This window comes from Gambusia affinis, linkage group LG16 (genome assembly GCF_019740435.1).
Source record: "Gambusia affinis linkage group LG16, SWU_Gaff_1.0, whole genome shotgun sequence".
Classification (NCBI taxonomy): domain Eukaryota; kingdom Metazoa; phylum Chordata; class Actinopteri; order Cyprinodontiformes; family Poeciliidae; genus Gambusia; species Gambusia affinis.
Window position 1 is genome coordinate 1,224,354 of NC_057883.1, and position 27,960 is coordinate 1,252,313.

General features: G+C 39.3%; 1 protein-coding gene across 4 annotated transcripts in view; it reads left to right on the top strand.

Annotated features, from left to right (window-relative positions):
* Nucleotides 1-871: 871 nt before the first annotated feature.
* The window catches only part of akap6 (A kinase (PRKA) anchor protein 6), a 168,739-nt gene continuing 141,650 nt past the window's right edge, over nt 872-27,960 (top strand). For 2 of the 4 annotated variants that reach the window (XM_044142656.1, XM_044142658.1), the window contains exons 1-3: nt 872-1,088; nt 6,476-6,748; nt 9,957-10,128. In XM_044142656.1, coding sequence (XP_043998591.1) covers nt 6,531-6,748; nt 9,957-10,128 — 390 coding nt within the window. In that variant the 5' untranslated portion in view covers nt 872-1,088; nt 6,476-6,530. Of the gene's footprint in view, nt 1,089-6,475; nt 6,749-6,779; nt 9,182-9,956; nt 10,129-27,960 lie in introns of those variants that run through there. The other 2 variants (XM_044142659.1, XM_044142660.1) reach the window with 1 other exon arrangement.

Genomic DNA, 27,960 nt, shown 5'->3' on the forward strand with positions numbered 1-27,960 from the left:
ATTTCTGAGGGAGTTTTGCAGAAACATATGCTCTCCTTGAATATCTTCTTGAATAAGTTTACTGTTTGCAGGCCTCTGCAAGCTTAAAAACAAAAGTTTTTGTGTTGTGAACCAAAAAATATGTCTAAACAGCACGTTTGAATATAAGTAGAGCAAAGTGTGACACTTTAGATAAAACTACTTACAATAAATTTCAGCAGAAAAATTGTAAAATGAACAGTTTGAAGAAATGTATGATATTCTTGAATGTCCCAGTTCAAGAATTTATGGTTTTTATACCTTTGTAAGCTTAAAAACAAGATTTTTATTGTTTTAAAACAAAAACATGCTTGTACGATGTGCGTGAATACACATTGTACAGACATGTGTATTTACACACATGGGACACATGTACACATGTACTTATGTCTCAGTGACATACGTACAAACTGAAGAGTTTTGAGAAACTCTTCAGTTTGGATTATATGTTCATCTTTGTTTGCTGCCTAACCCATCTCTTCCAGCATTCTCAGGTCATCAGAGAGATGCAGTGTAGAGGAAAAACTCCCCTTCAACAGGAAGGTTATGAACAGCTGCTGTGATGCATCGAACACATTCTTTAAGTGTTTCTCAGAGCAGCCAGTTGGGGGCATCATTCACCCTTTTCGCTCTTTCTCTGTTAGGGAAGCAGCAGCTGTTTGCCACATCCCTGCCTTTGCTTTGTCATCTTCCTCCTCCTTTCTCAGGAAAGGGACCGCCACACCCTGCCAGCCAATCAGAGCTCAGCTCCACCTCCTCCATCACATCATCTCAATCTCTAAGGTAACAGAGACCCCCCCACTACCTCTCTCCCTTTTTCTCGCTCAGTCTCTGTTTCCATACTGAAAGGTGCCGCATCATCATCCTCCCTCCCATCTCATCATCCCATGCTAAGCTGCTGGCTGGTTAGCATTAGCCCTTCTTCTCTTAGCCTGATCTTGCCTTCTCTGCAGTTGGACTGTCTGTTCATCAGAGGCACCCCCCAGCCTCCGGTTGGCGACTCCTCTACCATTTAACAGAGGACAAGAAGGCAGAGAGATGGAATGAAAGAGAGCAAGAGTAGCAATGTGGTACGTACTTCTGACTTGCTCCGTTCCCCTCCCCATGTCTGAAATGCATTCCTGTCTGTGTGTCTGTAATCCTGACCAGAATGCTGCTTTATTGAGCTGTATGATACTGAAACACAATGAGGAGAGGGTTTAGGGGGGGCTGGACAGCAGCAGAGGGAGGTGACTCCCTGGATCTGGCTGAGCTTTTGTTAAGGAGGCCTGCTTCTTCTGTTAATATTCCTCCGCCTGCAGCATACTGAGAAAGGCCAACACCTTCCTTGTTACTCATCTGCTTCCCTTACAACCGATGAGGTTAGAAATGTATAAATTGTGCTGTTTATTACTATGGGCTGCTTGTGATGGAGCAGAAGCTGGTTCTTCTATAATTTCATTTGATGTTGTTGTGTCAGCACAGACCTGATCCCAGCTGGATGCTGCTGAGTTGTTTTTAAATACTGTTTTACTGCAGGCAGGTCTGAAGGGATGCTATGACTGTTCCTCTATTGATCTTTCTAAACTACTGGGAGTGTCACAGCATAACTAATAGTATGATCTAGAGGCCAGTAGTCAAGGGAAATATGAGTAATCAAGTTTTATAGAGGGCACTGGAGATAGGGTGCTTGACAGATGGAAGTTAAACAGCTGAAGATGTTTGTTGTGTGAAGAAGTTTTGTTTCTAATTACACCAGGCAAAGTGGTTGAGTGTGCATGTTAACCCTTTTAAACATTTTTGTTCTACATTTTGGTTACATTTTTAGCACAAAAAAGGGTAGCAGGTGAGTTCTGTTGTCCCGATGGCAAATTTTTATTTCCTTTTTTAAAAGAAGAATTTTAAGTTTTGAATAAAGTGCTAATTTCAGTATTGTGTTTCTCACCTGAGAACATTGTAAATAAATCTAATGTCTAGTAAAGACTACACCTGTACTTTTGGCCTCTATGGGTTCTGACCATAAATAGTAAACTCTATGAGAATGCTCCGTCTGGACAGAATCTAAGTCTTTGCTTCAATATCTGGGACAATTTCCATAATTTGTTCTTTTTTATTGTATTAAATGTTCTTGTCCATCAGTGTAGTAATCAGAATTATTGTCTGAGTGCCCTGAAATCCTACGCTACACATGAATCATTGTAATATAACTGTCAGATTATGTTAAAGCAAGAAAATATGTTAGTTTACCAAAGGACTACTATAGGTCTGCTTTATAATAAATAAAAATAAAAATGTGCACTAGATTGGTGTAATAAGTATGCACAGCCTTGAAGTATCATTTTGCTGAGGTGCCTGTGGGTTTCATTTCAGAGTCCAGCCTTGTTAAGTTCACACCAGCTGTCAGTTACAGTGAAAAGAATTAAACTTTTCACTGTAACTAGGACTTTGCTCTTTTGCTCTTGTGTATCCTTGAGGCAAGGTTATAACTTGTAGAGAGGTTTTAATGGATCCACAGAATGTCGTACAAACATATGTCAGTCAGGAGAAGTGCGTTGCCTCCTGCCACCATTCCAAAACTCTGTTTGGCCAAAACAAGCCAAAAAGAAAACACCTTCAGCTGTCTGGTAAAAGGTTGCAAACATTAAAAAATGTACTGAGTCCACGCGACTTTCAGATCTACAAAAAACGACTTTGTGAAGAACATCAAAGTTATGGAATGGCCTAACTGGAATCTATAACTAAATCTACCAATGACTGTTAGACCTTTGGACAAGAGCTTTGGACTAGACCTAACAATCTGAGAGATTTGATGAACGTCTGCAAAGCAGAGAAGGCTAATATTCTAAAGTTAAGATTGGAGTGTGAGAAGACTCCTTTGCCAAAGGCAGACTGAATGCTATAATTGAGTGAAAAGATGGTTCAACAAGATTTTATTAAGGGAAATGCAAATTTTATTATAGCAGCTTTTTAAATTTCCCATTTTCATTCCAGAATAGTTATTTGTTTTCTTTTCACAGTTAATTTGCCTACACTTAACATCACATTATTCATGGAAAAAGTCTGTAATTATGATCTGATCATTTCACACCAGCTGATTTTGTCAGGGATGTGTAGATGTCTGAAAGCCACTGTGAGGCTGGTTTCATGAGAAGCACCAGTCCAGCTGATTGTTTCTGTCAAAAATGCCAACAGGTCGCATCAAACTGGACGCTTCAAGCGTCAAGATGTTTTCTACAAAATTCTGTTGTGCTAAGTCCTTGGGTTTATTTATATCAGTGGTCAAGAGCTACTATCCTGCAACTTTCAGAGGCATCCCTGCTCTAACACACCTAAATCAAATGAATGGCTCATTACCAGGCCTGTTCAGAGCTGAATGACCGATAGTGAGGGAATTCAGACTTTTGATCCCAGTCTGATTGAGTAAGGATGCATTTAAAAGTTGCAGGACTGTGGTTCTTGAGGACTGGACTTGAGCACCCCTGATTTATATAAAAGTGGATGGTACTAATCACATTTTCCTAGCAAATACCAAGTAGCCAGATGTTGCTGTTTTGAAGGGAGTTCTTTGCCACACTTAAAGAATATGTTGATAATTGCACATACCTACAAATATTTGTATATTCCAATATTGAATATCTTTTAGCTATTCTTGTTTTAATGTACAAATATGCACATCTTGAAGTAGCCTTCCTCAAATTAAAGAGATGTTTCTCCGAGACCCCCATTCTTATTCAACCCGACCCTCAGAAGCTGTTTGTTGTTAACATTTATACTTCTGAATCAGGAGTCACTATCATCTCATCAGGTGCTGTATCTTGTTCAGTGGAGGTCGGGTTTCAGCCTTCCTTCCCTTGGTCATGTCTCTGAACATCTTGTACTTCTGGACACTGCAGGTAGGTTGTAATCCTGGAATGACATCACTGGAAGATAATGGGTTCCTGGCAGCTTCATGTTTGATTGTTCTCAAATTTTTGGCAGTTAATTTGCGTCCTTTTTTTCTCAAAACGTTTTTGTTGACTATTTGTAGCAAAATGTTCTGCGATCACGGCCCAATGTTTTAGCAATTTCAGAAGTGCTGCATCCCTCTGAAAGACTTTTTACAATTTTGGACTTTCAGAGTCACTTAAATCTTTTTTTCTTGGCCCATTTTATCTGAGTAAAAGAAGCTGCCTAATAATTATCTACACCTTAATACAGAGTGTTGATCTCCGTGGGTCCCTCCTGCCCTCATTAAACAAATACACATTAGCTGATATGTTTATACTCAACAGTTATTCAAGCTTATGCAGCTTGGAGTTGAAAAATATGGATAAAAATGATGATATGGTCAAAACTCAAACTTACCTAATAATTGTGCACACCAATCCAAAAAGTTTGGGTTAGAAGAAACAAATTTCTTCAATGCTCAATCTACGCCAGTAGTTACCATAATTATTAAAGCATAAGTATTAAGTTTTAAACAAAGTTGACAAAGACTATAGTGTACATGAACAGCTTGGCTTGGAGTCATCACCCAGATCTGCTTGCCAGAGTTGCCAGAGGTGGTGTGTGCTGGTCAATCTCATTCCATCTGGTCAATAATGGATTTTCCACACAGAATTCTCTCCCTGCCTGTCTGCAGTACATAAACAGGCCAGTAAGCCATCTCACTATAAAATTATTCATTTTTATTGAGAGTTTGTTTTGTACAGCTGAAATCTAGCAAATATGTAAAAGTTGGCTCCTGGTCTAATTTCCAAAGCCATTCAACATCCTCCTTTTGACTTCAAGAGCTCTGAATGAGCAGACATCAGTTTACATCAGTGAACTCTTGCATCTTTACACCTGCAAGCTTCTGTGGCTCCAAGACTCTGGAACTCTCTGAGGTCAGGTGAGCAGAGTGACTTTTAAAAGAAGCCACATGGAAATTCATCTTCATAAATCTGGTTTTGCTTTAAGTGTCTTGGTGTTTTTATTTTGTTTGCTGAAGTACTTTGTATAAAGTTGGAGTTCAACTAAATATTAAAGCCTGATTTTCAATGTCAATTCAGTTGTAGATTAATTCTGCACACTTATTCCCATTAATCACGCACACATAGATATTGTCCTAAAAAAGCCAAAATCTTACTTTTACTTTCTTAATAGAAAGATTAACAATAGGTTTGATATGTTCTTAACATTTTGGATTGACTGAGAGCGCTGTAGTTGTTCAATGATTAAAACTTTAATAAATTGTCAAAACTATAACTTGCGTTATAATTGTACATACAGTGTAAACTTCTCACTTTTAATTGATCACATTTGTTATTACTTTAGACACATAAAAGATTACGTGTCTGTAATAATAACAGATTATTTATCAATTATTATGCACTGTTCCAAATGTGAGTGCATAATTTGAAGGCACACTTGATCAAAGTGGTGCAGTGAAGGCTGTTCATAAAAAGCTTGAATGTCTTTTCTTTCACACAAGGACAGATCTTAGTCGCTTCCTGATTCCTAGAGTTTCTGCTGTGTCAGAAATAGTCCACACACCTGTTAATAATTTATTGCATCTCTCTCATTTTAAGTTGCTATAAATATGTAAAGTTAATGCTCAAGTACAAATGATCATTTATTTTACTGAAGTGATCTGTATATTGAGCAAAAATGGGAACCACTCTTCCTGTCATTGTATAATGCAAAAACATTCCCTGTCTTCTTTGAAATGTAACAAATTGTGATGGGAAGGAAGTTATGGACTGAGTGAAAATACTTGAAGAACCCTACTTTATTTATTTATGTTCCTTACACGAGTCCAGCCTCACATTGTATTTTGTTGCTCTAGGTTTTTCCAGACGCACACTTTGCGCCATCTAGTGGTGCCTGGATGCTTCAGTATGTGACCCATTCAGGTTTTCTGTTTCCTTCTTCTCTGCTGCTTTTTATGCAAAATACAGAGGCATGATGGAATCAATGCTTGGAGTTATCTGCTTCCCCTCCACCATGTGATAAATTATTCAGTCATGAGCAGACACACACTGGGGGTGTGTGAGCAGTGCCATTCAGTGCCAGCTTATGTTTCCAACAAAAACAAAGTTGTGGAGAAAATTGTTGGACAGAAAATGAGGCATAGATGGACTTTATTTTTGTTATAGATAGAGATCAAAGATAAAACCAAGGTTCTTTATTACTGAAGGCTAATTTAATGTCATTATCAGATCAAGTGGTTTACTAAACAGGTTAATTTTCAGACATTCTGCTCCAAAGATGAGAACTTCTGTTGTTATCTAAATCCAGAAAAAAATCAAGACCTCCAGGTTTTTATGTAGTCAAGTCTTTCTAACTGATAGGATTTATGTTTGAATACAGCATCATCTGTATAACAGTGGAAATTAGCTACTCTCTTGGACTTGGCCTGTGTTCTGTTTCTCATTTATATTTTCTTTTCAGGGTTTCTTCTTGACTTGTTGTTTTCATTTTCATTTACCTCTAGACTTTGTCTCTTGTTTCTCTGCAGTTCCTGTCCCTGAAGCCATTCCAATAACATTTGGAATCCTACTTGCTCTACCATCATGAGCGTTTCAACTCTCTTACCTGTGAGTCCTGAGGCTCCATCCCCAAAGCTCATGTTCATCACAGACGTGGAGCCCTCCCTGCACCCTGCCAACGCCCCTGTGTGTCCAGATATGGCTCATCGGTCTCTGAATGGAGCCTCTTCCCTCGGCCCTGAGAGCAACCAGTCCAACCTCACCGGTGAAGAGTCTATTACTGATCCAGTCTTCTCCCAGAGGTATGAAATCCCCTACAGTTATGATGAAATTTGCTTAATCTTGCAGTGTAGGTCCTTTTTTCCTCTCCTGGACAATGAGATGCAACATGGAAAATGTTTTGTGATGGTTGTTTTTGCAGTGATCACTAGACTACTGTTTTATATGGAGGATCAAAAAGTTAGGTGACTTGACTTGGCCATAGCAACCTATTTCTCCATGCTGACGAGTTGTTTCAAAGTGCTACAGAGATGTGCTGATTCTATTCCAGAGATAGAGTCTGGGAATGAAGAGCACAAGGAATTTTGTGATGATGCATGGCTGCTTGATCCGCTGCTTTTAACTGCTAAAATTGCTACCCTAAATGTCCTCAAAATGAACTCCTGGAGAAAGAAAACAAACATTGGTCCAACATGTTTGTTTGGACCAAACAAACATGTAGCCAGTTTAATGACTCTTAAACTGGCTATCAGTTTAAGAGTCATTGTCTCTTAAACTGATAGCCAGATTAAGAGACAATGACTTTTGGGGACTTCAAAGCAGAGATAAGTTCCCTCTTCTCATTATATATCCACTAAAATTTAATATTTATTTTGGCTCCACTTACCTGTGAAAGGGAGCATTTTCACAGATGAAAAAAAATTTAACTAAAGGAGCACCTTCCTGACTGAGACCCTGCAGACTGCATCAGACTGGCTGTCTGCATCTATGAACCAAACTACAGAAAACCTACAGAAAGACTTTGTTCTGAAACATCACATTGACTTGTGAAGCTCCTCCTTCTAGCACTGTAAAAGGTGATATGGAATGAGATTGTTCAGAGCCACATTCAGTTTATTTGTTTGCAGGAACATGTCACGTCTTATCTGTGAAAATTTGTCATTTTTCACAGAATGTGTAAAGCAGTCCCATCAATATTTCCTTCCCTTAGGCTCCTGATCTTATATGTTCCATAATCTATATCAGAAGACCTAATGAGGGAGTGTCTCTTGTGAGCCAACATTTTGTGATGGGTTTTTTGCACTCATGAGCTTCTCTGTTAACTCATCACTGCATAAATAAAATGCCTAGATTTAGGAGGGACTTTTATCATTCAGTGTGTCAACACAAATCTGAATCAAGTTCAGGGATTTTGATTCAAAAAAGTTAATGAGTGGTTCAGATGGTTGGCCAGCTGTAGGAAGAGTCCTGCTGGTTCCAAACTTCTTCCATTCACCAATGATTCACTGAGCCCATTGCCTCAAAGTTTACAAAGTTTTCTGGATTTTTCTCCAGATTTGTGTAATTGTGACAATGCTGTCTCTGAGATCTGCAGACAGTTCCTTAGATTTTATGCTTGGTGTTTGACCTCTGAGCTGCAATGTCAACTGTGGGACTTGATATAAACAGGTATTTCCATTTCAAATCAAGTCCAATTAACTGAATTGACCACATGTGGACTTCATGTTTACCTTAGAAACATATCAAGGATGTTGAGGTTTACAGGTAAAGCATTAAGCAAAGACTGTGTATTTTTATGTATATGTGCCTGTGACGGGGTTCTATTATGACTTGGTCAAACATAAATGACTGGCTAAGGCTGGAGATCACTTTAGAGGAATTTATTAAACTTGCACAAAGATGGCAGGTGCAGAACCAACACAAAGGATATCCAGAGCAGGTTGAAAATCAAATAAACTGTGCAACAGTCCATCACTTACAGTGTGACTTCTTCAGGAGTCTAACCACAGACTGCCTGCCTGTCTTCTTCTTCTTTGTCTTGTTTTTTTATGGCGGTTGGCAAACAACTTTTAGGTGCATTACCGCCACTTTCTAGACTGGAGTAAGGATCAGATATTAATTCACTATAATCTTCCCATAATACCTGTTCTCCTTAGAAAACTAAAAATACTATTAAAAACTACATCCCCAGATGGTCTTTGAAGCAAAATCCTAATATCTAATTTATTTTTATTCCTACTTAAATCTCTAATCAACTCCCCCCTTTCCTGAACATACTTACTACATTCTAAAAAAAAAAAAATGTTGTATTGTTTCTAATGACTGCCTACCTGTGAAGCAGAGCCCTGCTTTTAAAGCCACAGGCTCCGCCCACAGAAAGTCCAAACAATCAAAAACCAAGCAATTACTTCTAACTAAAATAATAATAATAATAATAATCAATGATAAATAAATAAATAAATAAATAAATAAATAAATAAATAAATAAATAAATAAATAAACAAACTTGTAAAGAAAAATACAATACTCAGTTTAATAGAAAACACTCGGTACGTTCTGATGACATCATGTGACTCCCTCCCAGCAAGCCACAATCTGGAAACAACCCTACTTGAAAATAGAACCGGGAAAATGTTTGATGCTGAAAATAATGGGTTTAGGTTGAATGTTAACTGAAGCAAGAACACTGCGTGTGCCCCCACGATGAACCGCGTCAGTTTAAGCTGCAACAAAAAGTAAGTTAGTGATTGTGTACGCGTTTGTGTGTATATATGTTCGGGCGTGCCTGCATGTTGACACTGACTCTAATTAAGTCCCAGTAAGTCACCGTGACTTAAAACATAAGTCACAGTGACTTATGTTTTACTTTCTATTTTTAATACTTTCAATGCATTTTATAAAATATCTCAAAAACTTTTTTCTCAGGTGTGTAGAATTTTGAGTTTCTGACTTGGATGGAATGCGGCATTCAGCTAATGAAAAGTAGAAAATTAAACACCACCAACAAGTGAAATATTTTTCTTTATAAAGTTTACTGAATTCTTGTTTAAATTTAAACTAACAGGGAAACTTTAGATTTTTCTCCAAAGATGTGTAGCTATGAAGTGAAATACATTTGCTAATTTGACACAAAGGAGGGGAGATGCTGCATTATGTCTATTCTAAGCAAAGTATAAGATTTAACTATATTCAGCAAAAAGAAAAAAATGAAATACAAATTGTGTAGCTACCATCAGAGTAAATAAATAAATAAAACACACCAGGGTTTGGAGCTATTTTTAAACACATTTAGGACTTTTGGGGCATTGCTGGTTTTTCACAAATTTGAGTTTTGAATTGTGACTTCCAACACCCAAACATATGTTATTGTTCAGATATTTATAAGTTATTATAACTTTATCAGAACTATTTGCCAAGAAAACTAAATTTACATTTAGTACTGAGAAGACAATAATTCTGGGTGTCGAGTCTCATTCCTTATTGTATTTATTTCTCGTGTTCTGCTTTAAGGACAAAGAAACCTCCTCCTCTCCACACTGGAGCCGACTGGAAGGTCGTCCTCCATCTGCCAGAGATTGAGAAATGGCTAAGAGCAACCAGTGACAGAGTTGCTCAACTCACACACTCTGTTGGACAAGACGGTGACAACAGACATGTGGATGTCCACCTAGTACAACTTAAGGTAGGCAAAAAGTGTGCTCTTCCTGTTACTATGGCAACAGGGCATGCACCCCTGGAAACCAGGGGTGCATGCAAGATTTACTACAATTTTATAACCTCCTGCAGTGTGTGGAGTGTTACGTGGTGGTGTGTTGAATATGCTCAATCTAAAATCGAAGCAGTTTGAGCTTCATTCCCTCATTAGCGAACCGGTCACCACATCATGCAGAGCGGGCTTGGAATGTGGGAATCACCTGCCAGTCCGGGATAAATCCATTCTCCTGTCTCTTCTCTGGGCCTTTTCCCCTTCATAAAGAAACTTTCCAAAGACATCTGATCTGTTTCCTACTCATTTTGTTGCTGGTGGGCTCAATGTTGGCATGCAAAACATGACCGAGAGAATCCGGTTAAAGGATTTTCAAGAAAAAAGATCCGCCAGACTCAAATAATATATAAAACAGAAATCTTTAATTATTTCTTGCGCGGCCCAGTACCAATTGGTCCACGGGCCAGTACCGGTCCGTGGCCCGGGGTTGGGGACCACTGTTTTAAAACACTATGTTGGATTAATTGCAACTGATTGTCTCTGTTGTATTAAGTAGCCATCACAGTGACTGAATGGAATGATCAACTGTAGCAGATCAAATTGTGTGCACAAACCTGGCGAATCAAAGTTGATTCTGATCAAGAAAATATCGATCAGAGTTATTGATAAGTGAATTTTATACATTTGCAGGCACAACAGGAAAGGGGATATGTGAAAAAAAAAAAAATAAAGTTCAATAAAAAAAACCAATTTGGCATATTTAAACACAATAGGTTTTTATTTCAACATTTCAACATTGTTAATCTTGATATATTGAAGCGTTCATAAATTAAAATAAATTATTACATGTTTACGACATACCCTAACAGTTTCGAAGCCTGGTTTCAGATATAGCCCATCACTAGCTACCAGTACTGAGCCTTTGCCTTCTGCTCTGCTGTGCTGCCAGGATTTTGGACTTTGGATTGGGTTCTTTCATTATTAAAACCATCATTTCTGGGGTGTGCTGTGGTGGTGTAGGGGATAACGCAACCCACATTTGGAAGCTTCAGTCCTCGACGCAGCGGTCGCGGGTTCGATTCCCGGACCCGGCCGACGTTTGCCGCATGTCTTCCCCTCTCTCCTTCCCCCTTTGCTGTCAGCCTACTTTCGAATAAGGGACACTGGAGCCCACAAAAGACCCCCTGGTGGGGAAAAACAAAACAAAACAAAAAAAAAATTCAAACTGGGTCTGCAGCGTTTGCTTCACCACCTACATCACCAGTTCATGACAGAAGGACCCCACCAGGCCGAAAGGTGAGGCTCGCTTTTAATATGGATCCAGCTGGATTGAGAAGAACTATTAAAGAGACCTTTGGAGTCTCTTTAATATAGAAGGGCGGAAAAACCATATTCCGCTCCAGCCAGCCAGCGCTCCAGCCAGCCAGCACTCCAGCCAGCGCTACAGCCAGAGCTCCAGCCAGAGCTCCAGCCAGAGCTCCAGCCAGCGCTCCAGCCAGAGCTCCAGCCAGCGCTCCAGCCAGCCAGCGCTCCAGCCAGCCAGCGCTCCAGCCAGCCAGCGCTCCAGCCAGCCAGCGCTCCAGCCAGCCAGCGCTCCAGCCAGCCAGCACTCCAGCCAGCGCTACAGCCAGAGCTCCAGCCAGAGCTCAAGCCAGAGCTCAAGCCAGAGCTCAAGCCAGCGCTCCAGCCAGCGCTCCAGCCAGCGCTCCAGCCAGAGCTCAAGCCAGAGCTCCAGCCAGCGCTCCAGCCAGCGCTCCAGCCAGCGCTCCAGCCAGCGCTCCAGCCAGAGCTCAAGCCAGAGCTCAAGCCAGAGCTCCAGCCAGCGCTCCAGCCAGAGCTCCAGCCAGCGCTCCAGCCAGCCAGCGCTCCAGCCAGCCAGCGCTCCAGCCAGCCAGCGCTCCAGCAAGCCAGCGCTCCAGCCAGCACTCCAGCCAGCCCTCCAGCCAGCACTCCAGCCAGCCAGCGCTCCAGCCAGTGCTACAGCCAGAGCTTCAGCCAGAGATTCAGCCAGGTGGGTTCTCTGCCCCTTCTGAGCTTCCTGGCATTCCCTCTGAGCTTCCTGGTGTTCCCTCTATGCCTCCTAGCGTCCCCAGTGTTCCCAGTGTTCCCTCGTCGCTCCCTAGTAGTTCCTCTCGAGTCCCAGCCTTCTAGTGCTCCTCCCAAGGCCCCCCAGACTCCTTGTCGTCACCCTTGGTGCCATCGACTTCCGCTGGACCCGCCTTCAGGCGCCCGGCCCCTGTGACGTCCTCCAGACCTTCCCCGTGGGTTCCGCCTTCAGCGCCGTGGACGTTGCCCGCCGGACCTCCTCCGTTGTTCCTGCTTTCAGCGCCGTGGACAGCTTCCCTCCCTTCTGATGCCCTCGAGTTGATTCTAGAGTTCCTCATAAAAAAAATTAACTGAAGATTTTGTGGCCACAACTCCTTGACAATGGAGGCAGGGACACATGTCCATGTGTGAGCCATGTTCCACACACTTCCTCCAAAATGTGTCTGAAGCACTATCTTTGTTGTTGGTCAGTTGTCACTTTGCGCCCTACACTGTATTCGTCCTGACCTTCTGACAACAGACAAATTCATAATACTTTGTATTGTGGAATTCATCCAACAGTTGAAAAAGGAGTTGGAGAATTTGCAGAAGTACATGGCTGGGAAAATATTTACATCCATGCAGTCTAAATGATTAGTGTCATTCTGATTTTCATCTTCTGAGATTTCTTCTTCAGAAGATGAGTCCTCTGACAAAGAATACTCATACACTTCTCTGAAATGTGTCCACATATTCGCAGCATTTGGGCTTCCAGAACAAACTTCCTCGTCCTCAGAGGAAGCATGAATGTCTTTAGCATAAATGCTGTCGAAATAGTCAACTTCCTTAAATGAAGCATCCATCTCTTTAGTGTCCACGTTGTCAAAATGGTCTGTGTGGTTATTAATTTAAACGGAAGAGACTTCCTCTGTTGATGAATTTTCAAAGTCTTTTACAAAAGTCATCAGATTTTCCTGGCTTTCACAACTTTCTTTCACTGCTGGATCCATTTGTTCATAAGGAACATCAACAAAATCATCCCCAGAGTTAGCTTCAAATTCCAGCTCCATTTTGTTAGCAGGCAGACAGACGCTTTCCAAAGCAGCAGTGTCTCCAGACGTCTTAACTATCAAATCGGTATTGACGGTAACTTCCTCAACTTTAATTTCAGGAGAATCCTCTTCCAATTCTCCTGAAATTCCATTGTCTTTTGCATCATCTTCGGCCACAATGTTAAAACCAAAGTATTTGGACTGTTCATCAGATGAATTCTCTCCTGAAACATTCTTGTGTTTTACACAACTGTCAACAAAAACATCAAATCCAAAGTATTTAAATTGTTCGTCTTCAGCTGAGCTTTCTTCTGAATTAGCACTGTGTTTTACGTCGTCTTCGGTGACGATGTCAAAATCAAGGGGTTTTGAGCTTTTGTCAGGTGAGGTCTCTGCTGAAACCTCCTTTTGTTTTATACAGTCTTCGACGAATTCGTCAAATCCAAAATACTTAAATTTGAGATCATCTGAGCTCTTCGCTGAAATGCCACTGTGTTTTTCATCTTCTTCTGTGACAGTGTCAGAATCAAAGTGTTTAGAATTTTTGTCAAGTGAGGGCTTTGCTGAAATGTCTTCATCTTTAATCTGATGTCCCAGCAACTTCTCTATTCCTTTTGTGACAATATATCCAATGCTCCAACCGATAGAAAAAATCATCTTGACGGCAGTTGAAATGGTTTCTAAAATCCCTGTTTGAAATCGACTCTCTCTCAAAGTGTTGTACCTCCAACAAAGTTGTAAAGCAAACTGAGAATTCTTGTATTTGGAATGATAGTAATAATCATTTGAACCTTTATGACATCATTGATGAGAACATTGATGACATGATGATGTCAAACAACCTGTGTCAGGTTTTTGTTTGTTTTAGTTGCTATGGCAACACAAGGAGTTATGTATGAGATAAGACTACTCTCAATTAAAAATGCATGTGTATACATCTAGATTTGTGAATTTAAGTTGATAAATTTGCATAAATGTAAGTTTTGTATTTGTCCTGTTTTTCAACTCATACGTACGTGTAAAAATCTGAGATTTTACCTATGAGAATACTTGTAAACAAATAAATTAATATTAGTTAATTAATGTTTTTGGTAGGTTTTATAGAGAAAGTAAGTATTTTTTCCAGAAGTTAGACACACATCAGTCACATTTAGAAACTGTGACTGATGTATTTTGATCTATTTTGAAGTGTGAGTGAGGAGGATCCTCTTAAACTTAACATGTCTTGACTTAATTGCTTGCTCTTTTCATAAGGAAAACATTTAACGACATCTAATAATTACATTATTATTTTTTTTTACATTTGAACTCAGTGAAAAGGATGATTCACCAAGCAGATCGTGTAGATGGCAGCTTACGATGAGCAAAGATCTACAGTTTAGCAGGCGTGATGATGTCACATCCAGAATAAATGGTTCAGCTGACGATAATGAAAGTTAATGCCTCTGTGCTGTGGGATGGCATCACATTTTGATTATGACACTCTTATCAAAATGTAATGTTTGTTAGTGTTTTTTTCAATTGTGGACTGTATGGTGTCTTTTATGATTTTGCATATCTGTTTATGATGTAAAGTACTTTGAACTGCCTTGTTGCTGAAATGTGTTGTTCAAATAAACTTGAGTGATTGGGCAGATGCCAAGTGTTGCTGGAAAATGAAATCAGCATTTCCATAAAGCTGGTCAGCAGAGGGAAGTAGAGAGAGCACTGAGACTTCCTGGTAGATGCATCATACTGCATTAGTTGAGAGAGGGGTGGAATGGGATGAAATGGCACAATCTGATCAGAACCAGCTTTGGATTCTGGGAGTCTCATTCTATATAATGTTTTTATATACAAATTAAATAGATTTCAGTTTATGAGAAATAAATTCAGTCATTGTTTTTGACTTTCTTTAAGTGAATGTTTTTTTTATTTATTTTTTTAGAAATGTTTTATGGTGCATATCATTTATCTTTATGTATAAATATGTCACTGGCTCACACATCTCAAACATGTAAAATATTAGCAATATTTGCATTAAGCTTGTTGAATAACCTTTCAGTTCCACTTAAAGTCTAGCTATTCTGAAAAGCAGGATGTGTTCCAGAAAAACCAATTAGGTTTGAATTTAGACATTTGTTTAAATTTTTCTCTGTGATTGGATGTAACTGACTATTTCTGTATAAAGATAATATTGTACATTATCTTTATACAATTTATTTTGTATAATTCTAATTATTATGGAGAATATACAATTATTTTGTATAATTGTATATTTTGTGTATTCTGTGAATAATTTGAATGGGCTGTTGTAATATTTGAAATATTTGTTGAAAATTGGGTTGATACGAATAATAAGAAATGAATGAAATTGTTCTAATTAGAGAAAATCTAAAATAATTGAGGCTTTTTCCCCCCAATTCTTGTTTTTGATGTCTTTAAACTTGTGCTATTGTTTAACCCTGGAAAAAAGGAACAATTCAAATAACAAAAGTCTAGAAATTATGACATTCATGGAGATGCTGGGTGGATGTAAACTTCATGTGCTGGTGCTCAGTGCAGTTCAGGGAAGCGACAAACCCAAACTTTTGCATAATGCATGTGTCAGAGCATAAAACAACAGCTTACTGTTTGGGTTCTGAGGTCATTGTGTGTATGTGTGTGTGTGTGTGTGTGTGGGTTTGTGTGTGGGTGTGTGTATATGTGTTCTAATGTGTTTTGTGTTATTTTTCACCAGTTTTAGAAGCTTTATTTGTGGAACTGTCACTTTGCTGCCTCTACAGTTAATAAAGACAGCAATAGAGAGATAGAACCTGTTGTGTCTTGTAGTATTGAGAATACTGGGCAAATTAACAAACAAAAACAAAACACCATGTACATTTTTTCTAAAATAATGTGTTAGTGATATATTGAGATCGTGTGCAGCTTTTTAGTGCATAAATTGCTCATGTAAAATTTAATGACTTAGCTGTGAAACTGTCTACTTTCTGTCTGACTTGATGTTTGGTTAGCCTTAGGCTCATTTTCTGGTTGATGGCTCCACCTACTGGTATTAGTTCTGTATTACAACAAGGTGGAGAATAGCACTGGCATCCCACCTCCTGTGGAGATACCGATGAGATAAAAGGCATGTCATATGTAACCAGTCTAATCGCTTTTAAGTTTTCCAAAGAAAACTGTTTTGTTGAGTGGACTCAAATGTTTCACTTAACTCTAGACAACTTCCTAAAACATATTCAATATTTATTGTAGAATTCATTGTCTAAGTCTGCTGAATCACAGAAATTTCTCTGCATTAATGTTTTCAAAATGTATAGTGATATCTCTACAAAATGTAGAGCACAAAGTGAATTATAGAATTATACATGATTTAAAACAAAAGTGTGATGTGAAAAATGTATTCAGCCCCCTGTACTCTGAGTGCAACCAATTGCCTTCTGAAGTTGCCTGATTGCTAATTACTAAACAGAGTGCACCAGAGTGTAATCTGATCTCAGAACATATCCAGCTGCTCTGTGACGCCTCAGAGGTTCACAGGATATAGGAGAGCAAACAGTATCATAAAGTCTAAGGAACACAACAGACAGACCAATGAGAAGTTTAAAGCAGTCTTTGGCTCTAAAAATATTTCCCAAGCTTTGAAAATCTCTCTGTTTCATATATCATTTGGAAATGGAAACAGTCTGGCACAAGTGTAAACCTACCAAGACAAGACCATGCACTTAAATGTCCAGCAGAACAAGGAGAGCTCTGATTAGATATGTCGCCAAGAGGCCCAGGGTGACTCTGGACCAGATGCAGAGATTCACACCTCAGGTGGGGGAATCTGTCCACAGGACAACTATCATTCATCACTGCACGTTGTTTCTTCACCATTAGAACATTTAAAAGTGCGTACAAGAGGATGATTGACGGCGGCAAGCACCTCCTCCTGGCTCTAATTGGGTGTTTTTGACCTTGGGGGGCGGGGGGTTCTCCAGATCGCAGTAGTAGCTCAGATGATCTGTCTCTTACTCTACACTGTCATGACATGGTGACAATTTTAACAAATAGTAATATATATATATATATATATATATATATATATATATATATATAAACGTTTCTATGTTACATACTGCATTATACTGTCATAATAAGAGTATGATGTGACGAATTCTTTTCTTGTTGTGAATTGCATGACTTTCCAGCATTTTACATTTTGAACAAATAACAGTTCATTTGGTCACGTTTTTGACCCTTTTTAATTTTCTTTTATGTATGATTTTGATGCATGGGATATCACTGGATTGTGTAGTCTTAAAACAATATCTAATCATCTAATCTGGCCAGTTTAGCTAAATACTTATGAAACAAAAAGTGTAAATAAAACGTGAAATCTGAAATCCCTGTTTTAAGTTTTCCCTAACACAACTGATTTTGGGAGAAACTTAGGGCAAATTGTCTCAGTTTTAACTATACATACACTAGTTCTATAATGCGTAGCTTACTAACCCAGTAAAGTCAATATCTGACTGGATACAAGCTAATCAAAAGTGTTAGATAACAGTAAAACGTCATTTCTGAACTAGATGATTCACTGAGAAAACACCATCATCATCCTACCCTGACCAGACTAGCTGCTAGACTTGATATGAAGCTTTTCTGAAATGTTTTGCTTGATTATTTTTGTAAAACTAAATGGCTGATGTGTTAAGTTTGAAATCCTAGCTTAAGGTTTTATTATAGCTTGTGAAACAGGTCTCATCTGTTTTCCTTGTTCCTACTCTAAAACATTTAGCTTACCTACATTTATGAATTCCACAAACAGCTAATGTCTGGTTTCTGGCCAGGACTCAGTCTCCCCTTCTGACCGGTGACATCCTGGCTGTAGGGGTTTAGAGCTTCTCTAGGTGAGGAGGTTTGTGGTTGAGCAGACTCACTGAGTGAGCCGGCGATGGGAACAGACACATCTTCAGATGGCTGTTTGAAATCACATTCATGCCCCTGGTGATCTCTCTCCTCCTTCATCATGTCCTTCCTACCCTTTTGTGGCTTTTGTTTCTTTCTTATCCTCTCCATCATTTGCAATCTCTCTCTTCCACCTCTCTCCGTATCTCTGTCATTTTTATAATGCGTTTGCCTGCAGGGCATTTTCTATAACCCGACCTTGCCACGGAGAGACTGTAGGATATGATTATACTGATGCAGCTGCTGTCTGTGTGTGTGTTGTTTCTGTGTCTGGGTGTGTGTCTAAGTAATGGTATGGACTCCTCTGAGCTATTCTTAGTGTCATACAACAGGTGGAGTCCAACAGCTGAATGGAGCTGCTCTGCAAGGGAGAGGCTGCTATTTGTTCTTAACACTTCCCTTGGATTCTGTGAAATAGTAAGACTTAAAAAGCTACAACTACAAAACACTTTCAATAGAGCATTTGACTTTTGTCTTCACCAAAGATTAATGTCTTCCTTAGTCCTGGTTGCACCCGCCCACCCCCATTTCCCCCCCTCAGTTTGTCCTGGCCTGTCATTTCTTTAGTGAAACCAGTGAGTAAAACAATAACTAGTATTTCTAATGAGGTCTCACCATTTTTTACACATTGAAGCCATGTTTTTAAACACTTGCCTCCCATTCGCTTGTGGAGGATATCTTTGGTGTAAACAAAGTCTATGATTTTCTACTCAACACCACGCATCTACTAACATGAACATTTAACATTGTAAAAATTGCTAACGAGTTGGCCACATTATCACTTTAATCACCATATTATTGTTAAAATTAAGAATAATTTAAGCTGAAAATTAATCTAACACTAAATCAAACAGCACAATTATAACTATCAAAATCCTTATAATCCAAAGTAGTTGTACAAAAAACTACTATGCACTTTGACAACTGCTCTTTATTAAATGAAGTTATAGACAAAAGACCAGTTAATGAATTGAATGCCAGCTGAAGATGTTCACCAACATTAAAAATATCAAGTTAGATGTTAGAATAAATAAAAATGTAAAGTAAAGAAACCATTAATTAGCCTTAATTAATGGTTTGTATTGTATTAAATGTTTACAACAACATTTTAATGTCATCTTGTACACAGTTTATATTAAATGCATGTCATAACTAAATCTGGCATTTCTGAGGGTCTTCAGACTATTTGAGTCTGGGAGGTTCAGCTGTCAGTCCAGGAGAGAAATGCCATAAAAACATTGGGGGAACCATCTCCAAGCGAGTGTAGATCACAAAAAATTCCCCAAAACAAACAAAACTCACATGACATTCACCCAAGCAACCTGTAAAGTGTGTGTGCATGTGTATGTGTGTTTGCTTCCACTCCACACCTTGTACTTATGCTGTGGTAACAGCTGTCTTTACTCTGTTATGTATCACTGCAGTAACTGTGTGACTCTTTGAGTAGAGTCATCATGCAGCAGCAAGGTGTGCATCTTTTACAATTTTGTAAGGTTTTTAAGCTATCACTTGGAGGCTTAGATGTCCAAAACCGTTTTATTTAGTGGCATGTAAGAGTTTGAAGCAAGTCTGGGTGGTTAAACTGAGATCATTGTGGGGAGAAGCAACACTTTTTCCATAAGTGAGACTATGTCAGTTTCTCCCCAATCTGCTGCCACTGAGGGCGCCACCCTTTACTTTGTCAGTAGGTGAGGAAACAGATCCCTAGGCTAGGAGTCTAATACTTTTCAAACACAATAATAAACTAAACAACAGTTCTTTGGCTGGTACTCTCATATGCTGCGTCATGAAAGTGGAACCCACTGTTCTTTTGAGATGTGCCAGATAGCTCCAGGACCCAGGGTTCATTACTGACTGGTTTGGTCTCATTCTGCCGTAAAGCGAGCCTAAAAGCAGTCTGCATTATTTTAGTGATTAAGCACATTATGTTCCCTGGAAATGGACTTCACTCTTACTGCTTTCTCATTTTCTTCTTATCTGCCCCATCATGCCTTCATAGCTCTCACTGTAGCAGCTGCCATGTTTCAACCAAAGACAGGAAACATTTCAGGAAACAGTAAAATGTTGATTTTCAGTCTTTGGAGTCCAAAGTCTTAGGAGGCAAAATGCTCTTGTGTCTCTTCTGTTCATAGAGGAGTCATGCGGATAGCAGTGACTTGACTTCATTACAACTACAAATTTAGAACTATTCCTTTCAAGATTTGAAATGAATAGTTCATTTCTTGGGGTTTTATGAAGAGGAAGATTATGTAGATGCCGCATTGTTCAGTGGTAGAGAGGAGGACCATAAACAGAGGCTCTAGTTCTCAATGGTTCAATTCCCTGCCCCACACCACTTACTGCATTCTTCCCCCTTCTGTCTCTCTCTCTCTTTCTCTCTCTCTCTATACACCTACTGTTGAAAAAGCCCCACTAGTGCTTACATGTATATGAAAAAGGAACTTTTCCGTCAGCCATAGTCTTTGGTCTGGTACATTGCTTCTTCATTTATGCATTGCAATAAATTGAGTGTGTGTGTGTGGGTGTGTGTGTGAGGCGTGGGTTAGACTCGTCCTAAAATAAACCATCCAACTGTTGCCTCCTCTTCTCAACACCAAGAAGGAGGAACTAGGTCACAAACACTTCCAGCCCCCTACACACATGTCACACACCCTACTGGTGTGTTATTTCTTATACAGTAGCAGCAGAGTTTTTAGTGCTCTTTTCTTCTCTTTTGAAAAAGGATTTAGATTTTTTTTCTCTTTTACGGTATTAAAATGAGTGATCTGAAAATATCAAGGGGCGATAAAAGGTAAGAAATGGAATATTCTTAAAACTGGATTGAAAAATCACTTTTACCTAGTGAAAAGGTAAAATAAAATAAAAAAATAGAAAAAGAGTGGGATAAAGATTTTCAGGGATTTGGTTGCATGGCTGGATGAGAGGTTTATGAATGCTGTATTGGGTTTTTGCTATTTTTAAATGTTCATGATGTGTTTGTAAAAAAAAGCAATAACCCCCCCAACTAAAATAAAAAATAAAATTGTAGATACAATTTTATTTTTTATTGTGTTTAGGTGAATAAAACCCAAACAAGGGAGCTGGGAAACCATTAACCTAACCAAAACAAAGAAGAACTGAACACATGAAGTAAATAAACAAAAATCTAACTAAAATAATTAAAAGCAGTTTGATTAATAGTAAAGCAGAACCAAGTCTGATCTAACAGAAGATCTAAAGTAAAAGAAACGATCAAAACTCAAAATGTGTAAACCCAGAAAAACTTAAAAAACAACCTCAGATCCTAACAAAAAAAAAAAAATGAACAGAGTGCCTTCTCCGGGTCGGGGGGGGTGTCTTGCCCCAAGTGGAGGAGTTCAAGTATCTCGGGATCTTGTTCACGAATGGGGGAAGAAGGGAGCGGGAAATCGACAGGCAGATTAGTGCAGCGTCTGCCGTCAAGCGCGTGCTGTACCGGTCCGTCGTGGTGAAGAGAGAGCTGAGCCAAAAAGCAAAGCTCTCGATTTACCGGTCGAACTACGTTCCCACCCTCATCTATGGTCATGAGCTTTGGGTCATGAACGAGATCACGGATACAAGCGGCCGAAATGGGTTTTCTCCGTAGGATGTCTGAGCTCTCCCTTAGAGATAGGGTGAGAAGCTCAGTCATCCGGGAGGGACTCAGAGTAGAGCCGCTGCTCCTTCACATCGAGAGGGGCCAGTTGAGGTGGCTCATGCATCTGGTCAGGATGCCTCCTGGACACCTCCCTGGTGAGGTGTTCCAGGCACGTCCCACCAGGAGGAGAAGACTCAGGACATGCTGGAGGGACTATGCCTCTCGGCTGGCCTGGGAACGCCTTGGGATTCCTCCGGAGGAGCTGGAAGAAGTGCCTGGGGAGAGGGAAGTCTGGGCTTCCCTTCTGAGCTGCTACCCCCGCGACCCGACCCCGGATAAGCGGAAGAAGATGGATGGATGGATGGATGACTGAACACTTCAGTTTTAGTTAAACCAAAGAACATTATTTGTCCCTGAGTGCATTTGCAAACTGTTATCTTCCTTTCAGTATGTTTTTGGAGGAATGGCTTTGTCCTCCCTTAATGGCAATTCAGTTCATGACAGAACCAGACTTGTTTCTTTGAACATAACTAACGACCCACTCAGACAAGCTTCAACAAATATTTTTATGAAAACTATTATTTTGAGTTGTAATTTAATAGACACTTTTCTTAACTAGTTTATAAAGTTATATATAATATTTTTCTTCCTGTTTGATCTGGAAGCTGTACGCAAAGATGAACTAAACATCAATTAATTCTGTTTATTGATTTTTGGTTTTTGCATGTTGGCCTAAACGCAGCAGTGTGTTTAAGGCAGTGGTGCCCAAAGTAGGTCCTCGAGGGCCAGCATCCTGCATGTTTTAGTTCTCTCTAAGGGTTGTAACAACCTTTTCAACAGGTCAGTGTTCTTCTTATGCCTCTAATGAGCCATCATTTGATCCAGGTATGTTAAATCAGAGAGAGAACTAAAACATGAAGGGCCTCGAGGACCCACTTTGGGCACCACTAGTTTAAGGTGTTACTTTAAAAGGCATCCAGAAATACCACCATTGAAAGTGTATCAGAATCTTACAAAACACGACTTTGTCATAATTTTAAAAGCATAGCAGTCTTACTTTAGGCAAGCTTTTAAATTTGAAGAAATGGTATCTTACTCATAATTTTTACATGAATAGAAATGATCTGTTAATCCAAAGTGACCCTCAATGCCTTATGAAATTCACTTTTTATTAAAGAGGCTGACTTTTGGTGGTACACTGCAAGTGTGTGAGGGAATCAGAGAATAGCTTCTTTTGATGAGAAAAGGAAAAGATTGTGTTTTCTGGTATATACATGTACACGGTCAAAATGCTTGAGCACAAAAGGAAACTGTCACAGAAAAGCAGGTCTTGAAACCAACAGACTGTGCCAACATGAGAAAGCAGAAAAACCAGGTGCAACTTAAAAATGTTCTTATTGATTCTGCACTGAGCCCATCAGGAAGGGACTTTCCATACTTTTTGTGTGTAAGGATTCCGATTTATGACTTGAAGAGATGAGATATAGTTCTCAGCTGGTATTTCATCTTATATGTTTAAATTAGAGTCATGGAAATGAATTGTAGGATTGCTGTGGATACAACCTTATAATACGTTTTAGAGTTTTCAGTGTTATCACTCAAGCTGTCCCTTTAAAGAAATAACTGTAACAAGTCTTTGTATCACAACAGCGGGTCTTGGTTGTCTTTGAAGCTGTTTAATTTGAATACTCCAGGGAAGGAGGGAACACATGGTTTTTGATCTCCAAGGTGAAATACATTGCGTTGATGGGCTGTAGTGAAGGAGTTGAAGGTTATTAGATCGAATGGGTATGGATGAGGCCAAGCTGTCATGAGCAGTTTGAACACGACTAGTAAGAAGCCCTTGATGTTGGTGGTGATGAAGCTGAGCAACGATTGGACCTGAAGGAAAAGTCTACTTGTTTTAGATTGATTTTGGGCAATTAGAAATGCTGCTGGATGTATGAGCTTCTGATTGACAGTTCATATCTTGAATGTACGTGACTGGAGAGTAAAAAATGTGTGTTATTGCTCCATTAAGTGTGTATTGCGACTATGTGTTTGATCGTTGTTAGCTCTCTCTTTTTAATGTACCTTGATGATCCACACATAGCAGCTCTGAGATAGGAGGCATGCAAAACTGCAGCACTGTAATATATCAACCAAAAGACAGATATTCATCTTGTACTTATGATAAGAAGAGAAGAAACATCTGCATACTTACCAAAAACATTTTGACCTGCACTACTTTGTAATGTCTCAGACTGAACATTAAAGTATAATCGCAGACAAAGGACAAACGGAGGAGAAGAATCCCCGATTGCCTTTTTGATTTTGTAAGCCAACCTGTATACAGGATTTTGTTCTTAATTCAGTCAACAAAAAGTTGTTAATTTTCTTCTTCTTTGTTTTAACATGGTTCTCACTTTATTTGGTTATTGGTTTTCATGAACCTGCTTTCAGTTGCCTATGAAAGTGGTAATTTTCTTACAATCTAGAAAAGAGTTTGCAGAGTTCATAGCAACAGTTGATCAGTTCTAGTGTTCAATATTTTTGGGGGGAAGAGGAGTTGAACAAACAATAATAGTAATGTGGTAGGTGAAACAGAGAAACTGAAACTCTTTTAGAAAATGTAAGCTTCACGATAAGGTTTAAGAGAAGATTAAACCTAACCAGTATTCCAACACCAGAACAAAGTGTTGGAATACCTGTTTACCCCAAAGACTTGAAATATACAGCGATATTAGATCATCATTGATTTACCCTGTATGTGTGCACTTTAAATGATGATATAAATGTATTTACACAAACATTAAACAAACAAGATCTTCTAAGTTTTAAATTATTCAGATTGGATGATAGACTTTATTAATGGATTTGTGTTGATTCCGTTTGCCAGACTTTCTGTTGAATGCTCTTGTGTGTGTTGGCGTGTGTGTGTGTCATTATTAGTATTTAAAAGTTTGTGTAAATTATTCAAACATCTGAAAGACCCCACTGACATTTTCACCAGTTTTAGACTGACATAATAGAGCTTTGATGTCAAAACTGAGTGTGTGTGTGTGCGTGTGTGTGTGTGTGTGTGTGTGTGCGTACTCTGCCAACCAGAGTCTCTGATAAATTAGAGTGTCTGATATGTTATAATAGTGCATGAGAGAATATTCCATGCAACCTTACTGAGATTTTGTATTAATGATATGTATGTATCATGGCCTGGACATGTTTTCTTTTCCTTGCTCCCGCTTAAATCCTCCTTATTGTACTTTATACATATAAATTTCTATTTACTGTGAGAATTGCATTTTATTTGTTTTAATTATGAAATCTCTACAAACAGTGTTTCATTGTAAGCAAACATTTACTAGCTGTCCTGGGGTAAAATGTTCTATTGGACTAAAGCTTAGACTGAATTCTTCCCTTACATATTTTCCAGTTCTTTTCTTTTGACTCAATTCTATGCATCAGACCATCGAATACACAATCAGGTGGGGGGAAAAGGGCAGCGAGGGGTTCAAGGTGAGTGGGTTGTTTTGTTTAAGGAGGGAACCACAAGAACCTCCTGGGAAGGTTCAGCTCTGTTCCATGTTTCCTCTGTAGATAACAGCTCTCACTGTAGTTCATTGGAGCCCCAAGCCTTAGAGATGGCTTTGTAACGCTTTCAGAAATGTCTGACCTGGTTTCTCACCTGTTCTTCAATTTCTTTGGGTAAGGTCATGATTTTAACATACTTCATGTTGCTAGACAGGTGCTATTGATGTGATCTCTTGATTCTACAGATCAAGCTCATAATAATGTTCTCGGGTAAAAGTTAAAAGTACTCTTAAGAGTATTTTTTTTCCAAACTCAGGTAAATGTAACTGAGTACATTTAAGTAGTTACTACCCACCACGTGGCAACAACTTTTTTTTCTGGGCCCCCATGGATTACAATAAACCCCCCCCCCAAAAAAAAATAAATAAATAAATCAACTGGGGACACACATCGTTCAACCAGATGTAAACCTATGTCTGGTTGAACATTGGTTGTTTTCAAACTCCACTGAAGTGTATTTCACACTTCAGGTTGCAACAAAACACGCTACAAATCATCTTTACAGTGAAGCACTTTTGTTTAACTCTTTTTATTTTTCTTCATTCATCCACTTGCAAAACAAGTCAGAGGCGTGCCGTGTAACTTCACTGGAATTTGCAGTGAAAATGTCTCGGAAATTGCAGTGAAAATGTCATTGGAATTGCAGAAAAAAGTTCGCTGGAATTTGCAGTGAAAATTCACTGGAATTTGCAGTGAAAATTTTCTGGACATATCACTGCAAATTCCAGTGACATTTCACTGCAAATTCCAGTAACATTTCACTGCAAATTCCAGCGACATGTCACTGCAAATTGCAGTGAACCGTTTTCTGCAATTCCAGCGACATTTCACTGCAGATTCTTCACCTACAGCAGTGGTTCCTTAATATTTTCTGCCACGCCCCCTGAAGATTACAATAAAATCCCTCCCAAAAAGAAAATGACATCAATTGGGCACACACATGTTTCAACCAGACATTAACAAATATTTTGTTTTCAAACTCCACTGAAGTTTATTTCACTCTTCAGGTTGCTGCAAAACACACTACAACTTTCCTGCTCTAGTGCATAGTGTAATGTGCACAGGACAGTTCTCAGTAGGTCAGAGTATTAGCCAACGTAGCATGAGACAGGCCGGCAGAGTATCTGACCTACATTCTGACTGGCTAGGTGCCTGTTATAATTCAGGAAGCGGCAGAACAAGAAGTGTTATCTTGTTCATGGAGGTCACCATGGAGCAACATGCAACAGCAGCCAAAGATAGAAGCAGAGGATCACCCGGGGGTTCAGTGCCAAGTCACCTGCTTTCTCATAGGTGGCACAATAGAAAAATGGGCTGGTTTTAGAACTGCACACAGTAAAGTTTGAGTGGAACAAAATTTCTGTCTTTTTTTTTCACAAATAGGAATGTTTCTTACTTCCATCCTGTTAAGTTTTCAGTTACTGTAGCAATTATTACAAAGAAGAGCCTGTTAATATGTTTATATGGCAAACAGAAAGGCAGCAGGAGAGGGATTGCTGAGGGTATGTTGAATCTGGCTGTGGCTGAAGTCAGCAGAGAGCAGTATGGAGATGGTGCAGTGTTTCCTTGTTTAATTTCCAGAGAGAGTAGAGGAGGTCAGGCAGGCAGGGGATGTGATCCAGTCTGGAGGTTGAGAGGATCTTTGTCCTGGTGGAGGTTAGCATGTTTGGGAGCCATTCACAAGGCAGAGGTTTCCCCAGGATCTGCAGCACAGATGGGAAAAAAACAAAAAATATAAGCCACTAGTGAGCCTGATGACCACTTAGTGTATGTAAAAATCAGGGAGATGTGGGAGCTGCACTTTAAGCAGGATTAGTGGTTTACTGAGCTCAGTTCAGCTGCAGATTACTTGTTATCTAGGCCTGTTTCCATGGTAATTCAATCTGGTTCCCTAACTGGTTCAGGAGCAGATTGATTTTTGCTGTTAAAGATCAAGAAAAAATAATTTCTCTGCCATTCTAAGTTAGGCTGTTACATAACAGGAAAATCTTGGAATAATATTTATGCTCTTTGATCATTTGTTATTAAAGCAGCTTATTCTGCACCACATCAGAATCCAAGTAACACTCATTTTAAACTCTGGCCACAAAGAAATTCTGCTGGTGTGATAATTCAGCTTTGCATTTCTGGTTACCGTTGCCATGTGTTGTGCACTTTCACAAATCTCCAGAAGTTTCCACTAATGCAAGATAATGTCATTAGAATCGTTGCTGGTCTCTTGAACAGTTGCTAGAAAAAGAAGTTGAGGGAAGAAACTTTGGAAGAACATCATTAAGAAGGAGCTTCAGAAGAGGAGCACACTTTCAAAGTAGAAATTCTAAAATATTGATTAGAAAAGAAATGTGGACAATTCCATGGTTAGGGGATCATTTGGAGACAAAACCAAATGACAAATTCACTCAGTTTTACCTGGGACTTATGTGACCACAATGCATGCTTGTAGTATTTAATCTTCGAATGCAATGTTCAGGGATTAACATTGCATTGTGAGATACAGCCAGTGGAGTGATGGTGATGATGGTGGTAGGAGTTTGAAAATGTACATAATTATTCTGTCTTCCTTCTGTCCTTGGGCAAGACACTTCACGCTTGACTGCTGCTGGTGGTCAGAGGGCCGATGGGAGCGGTGCATGA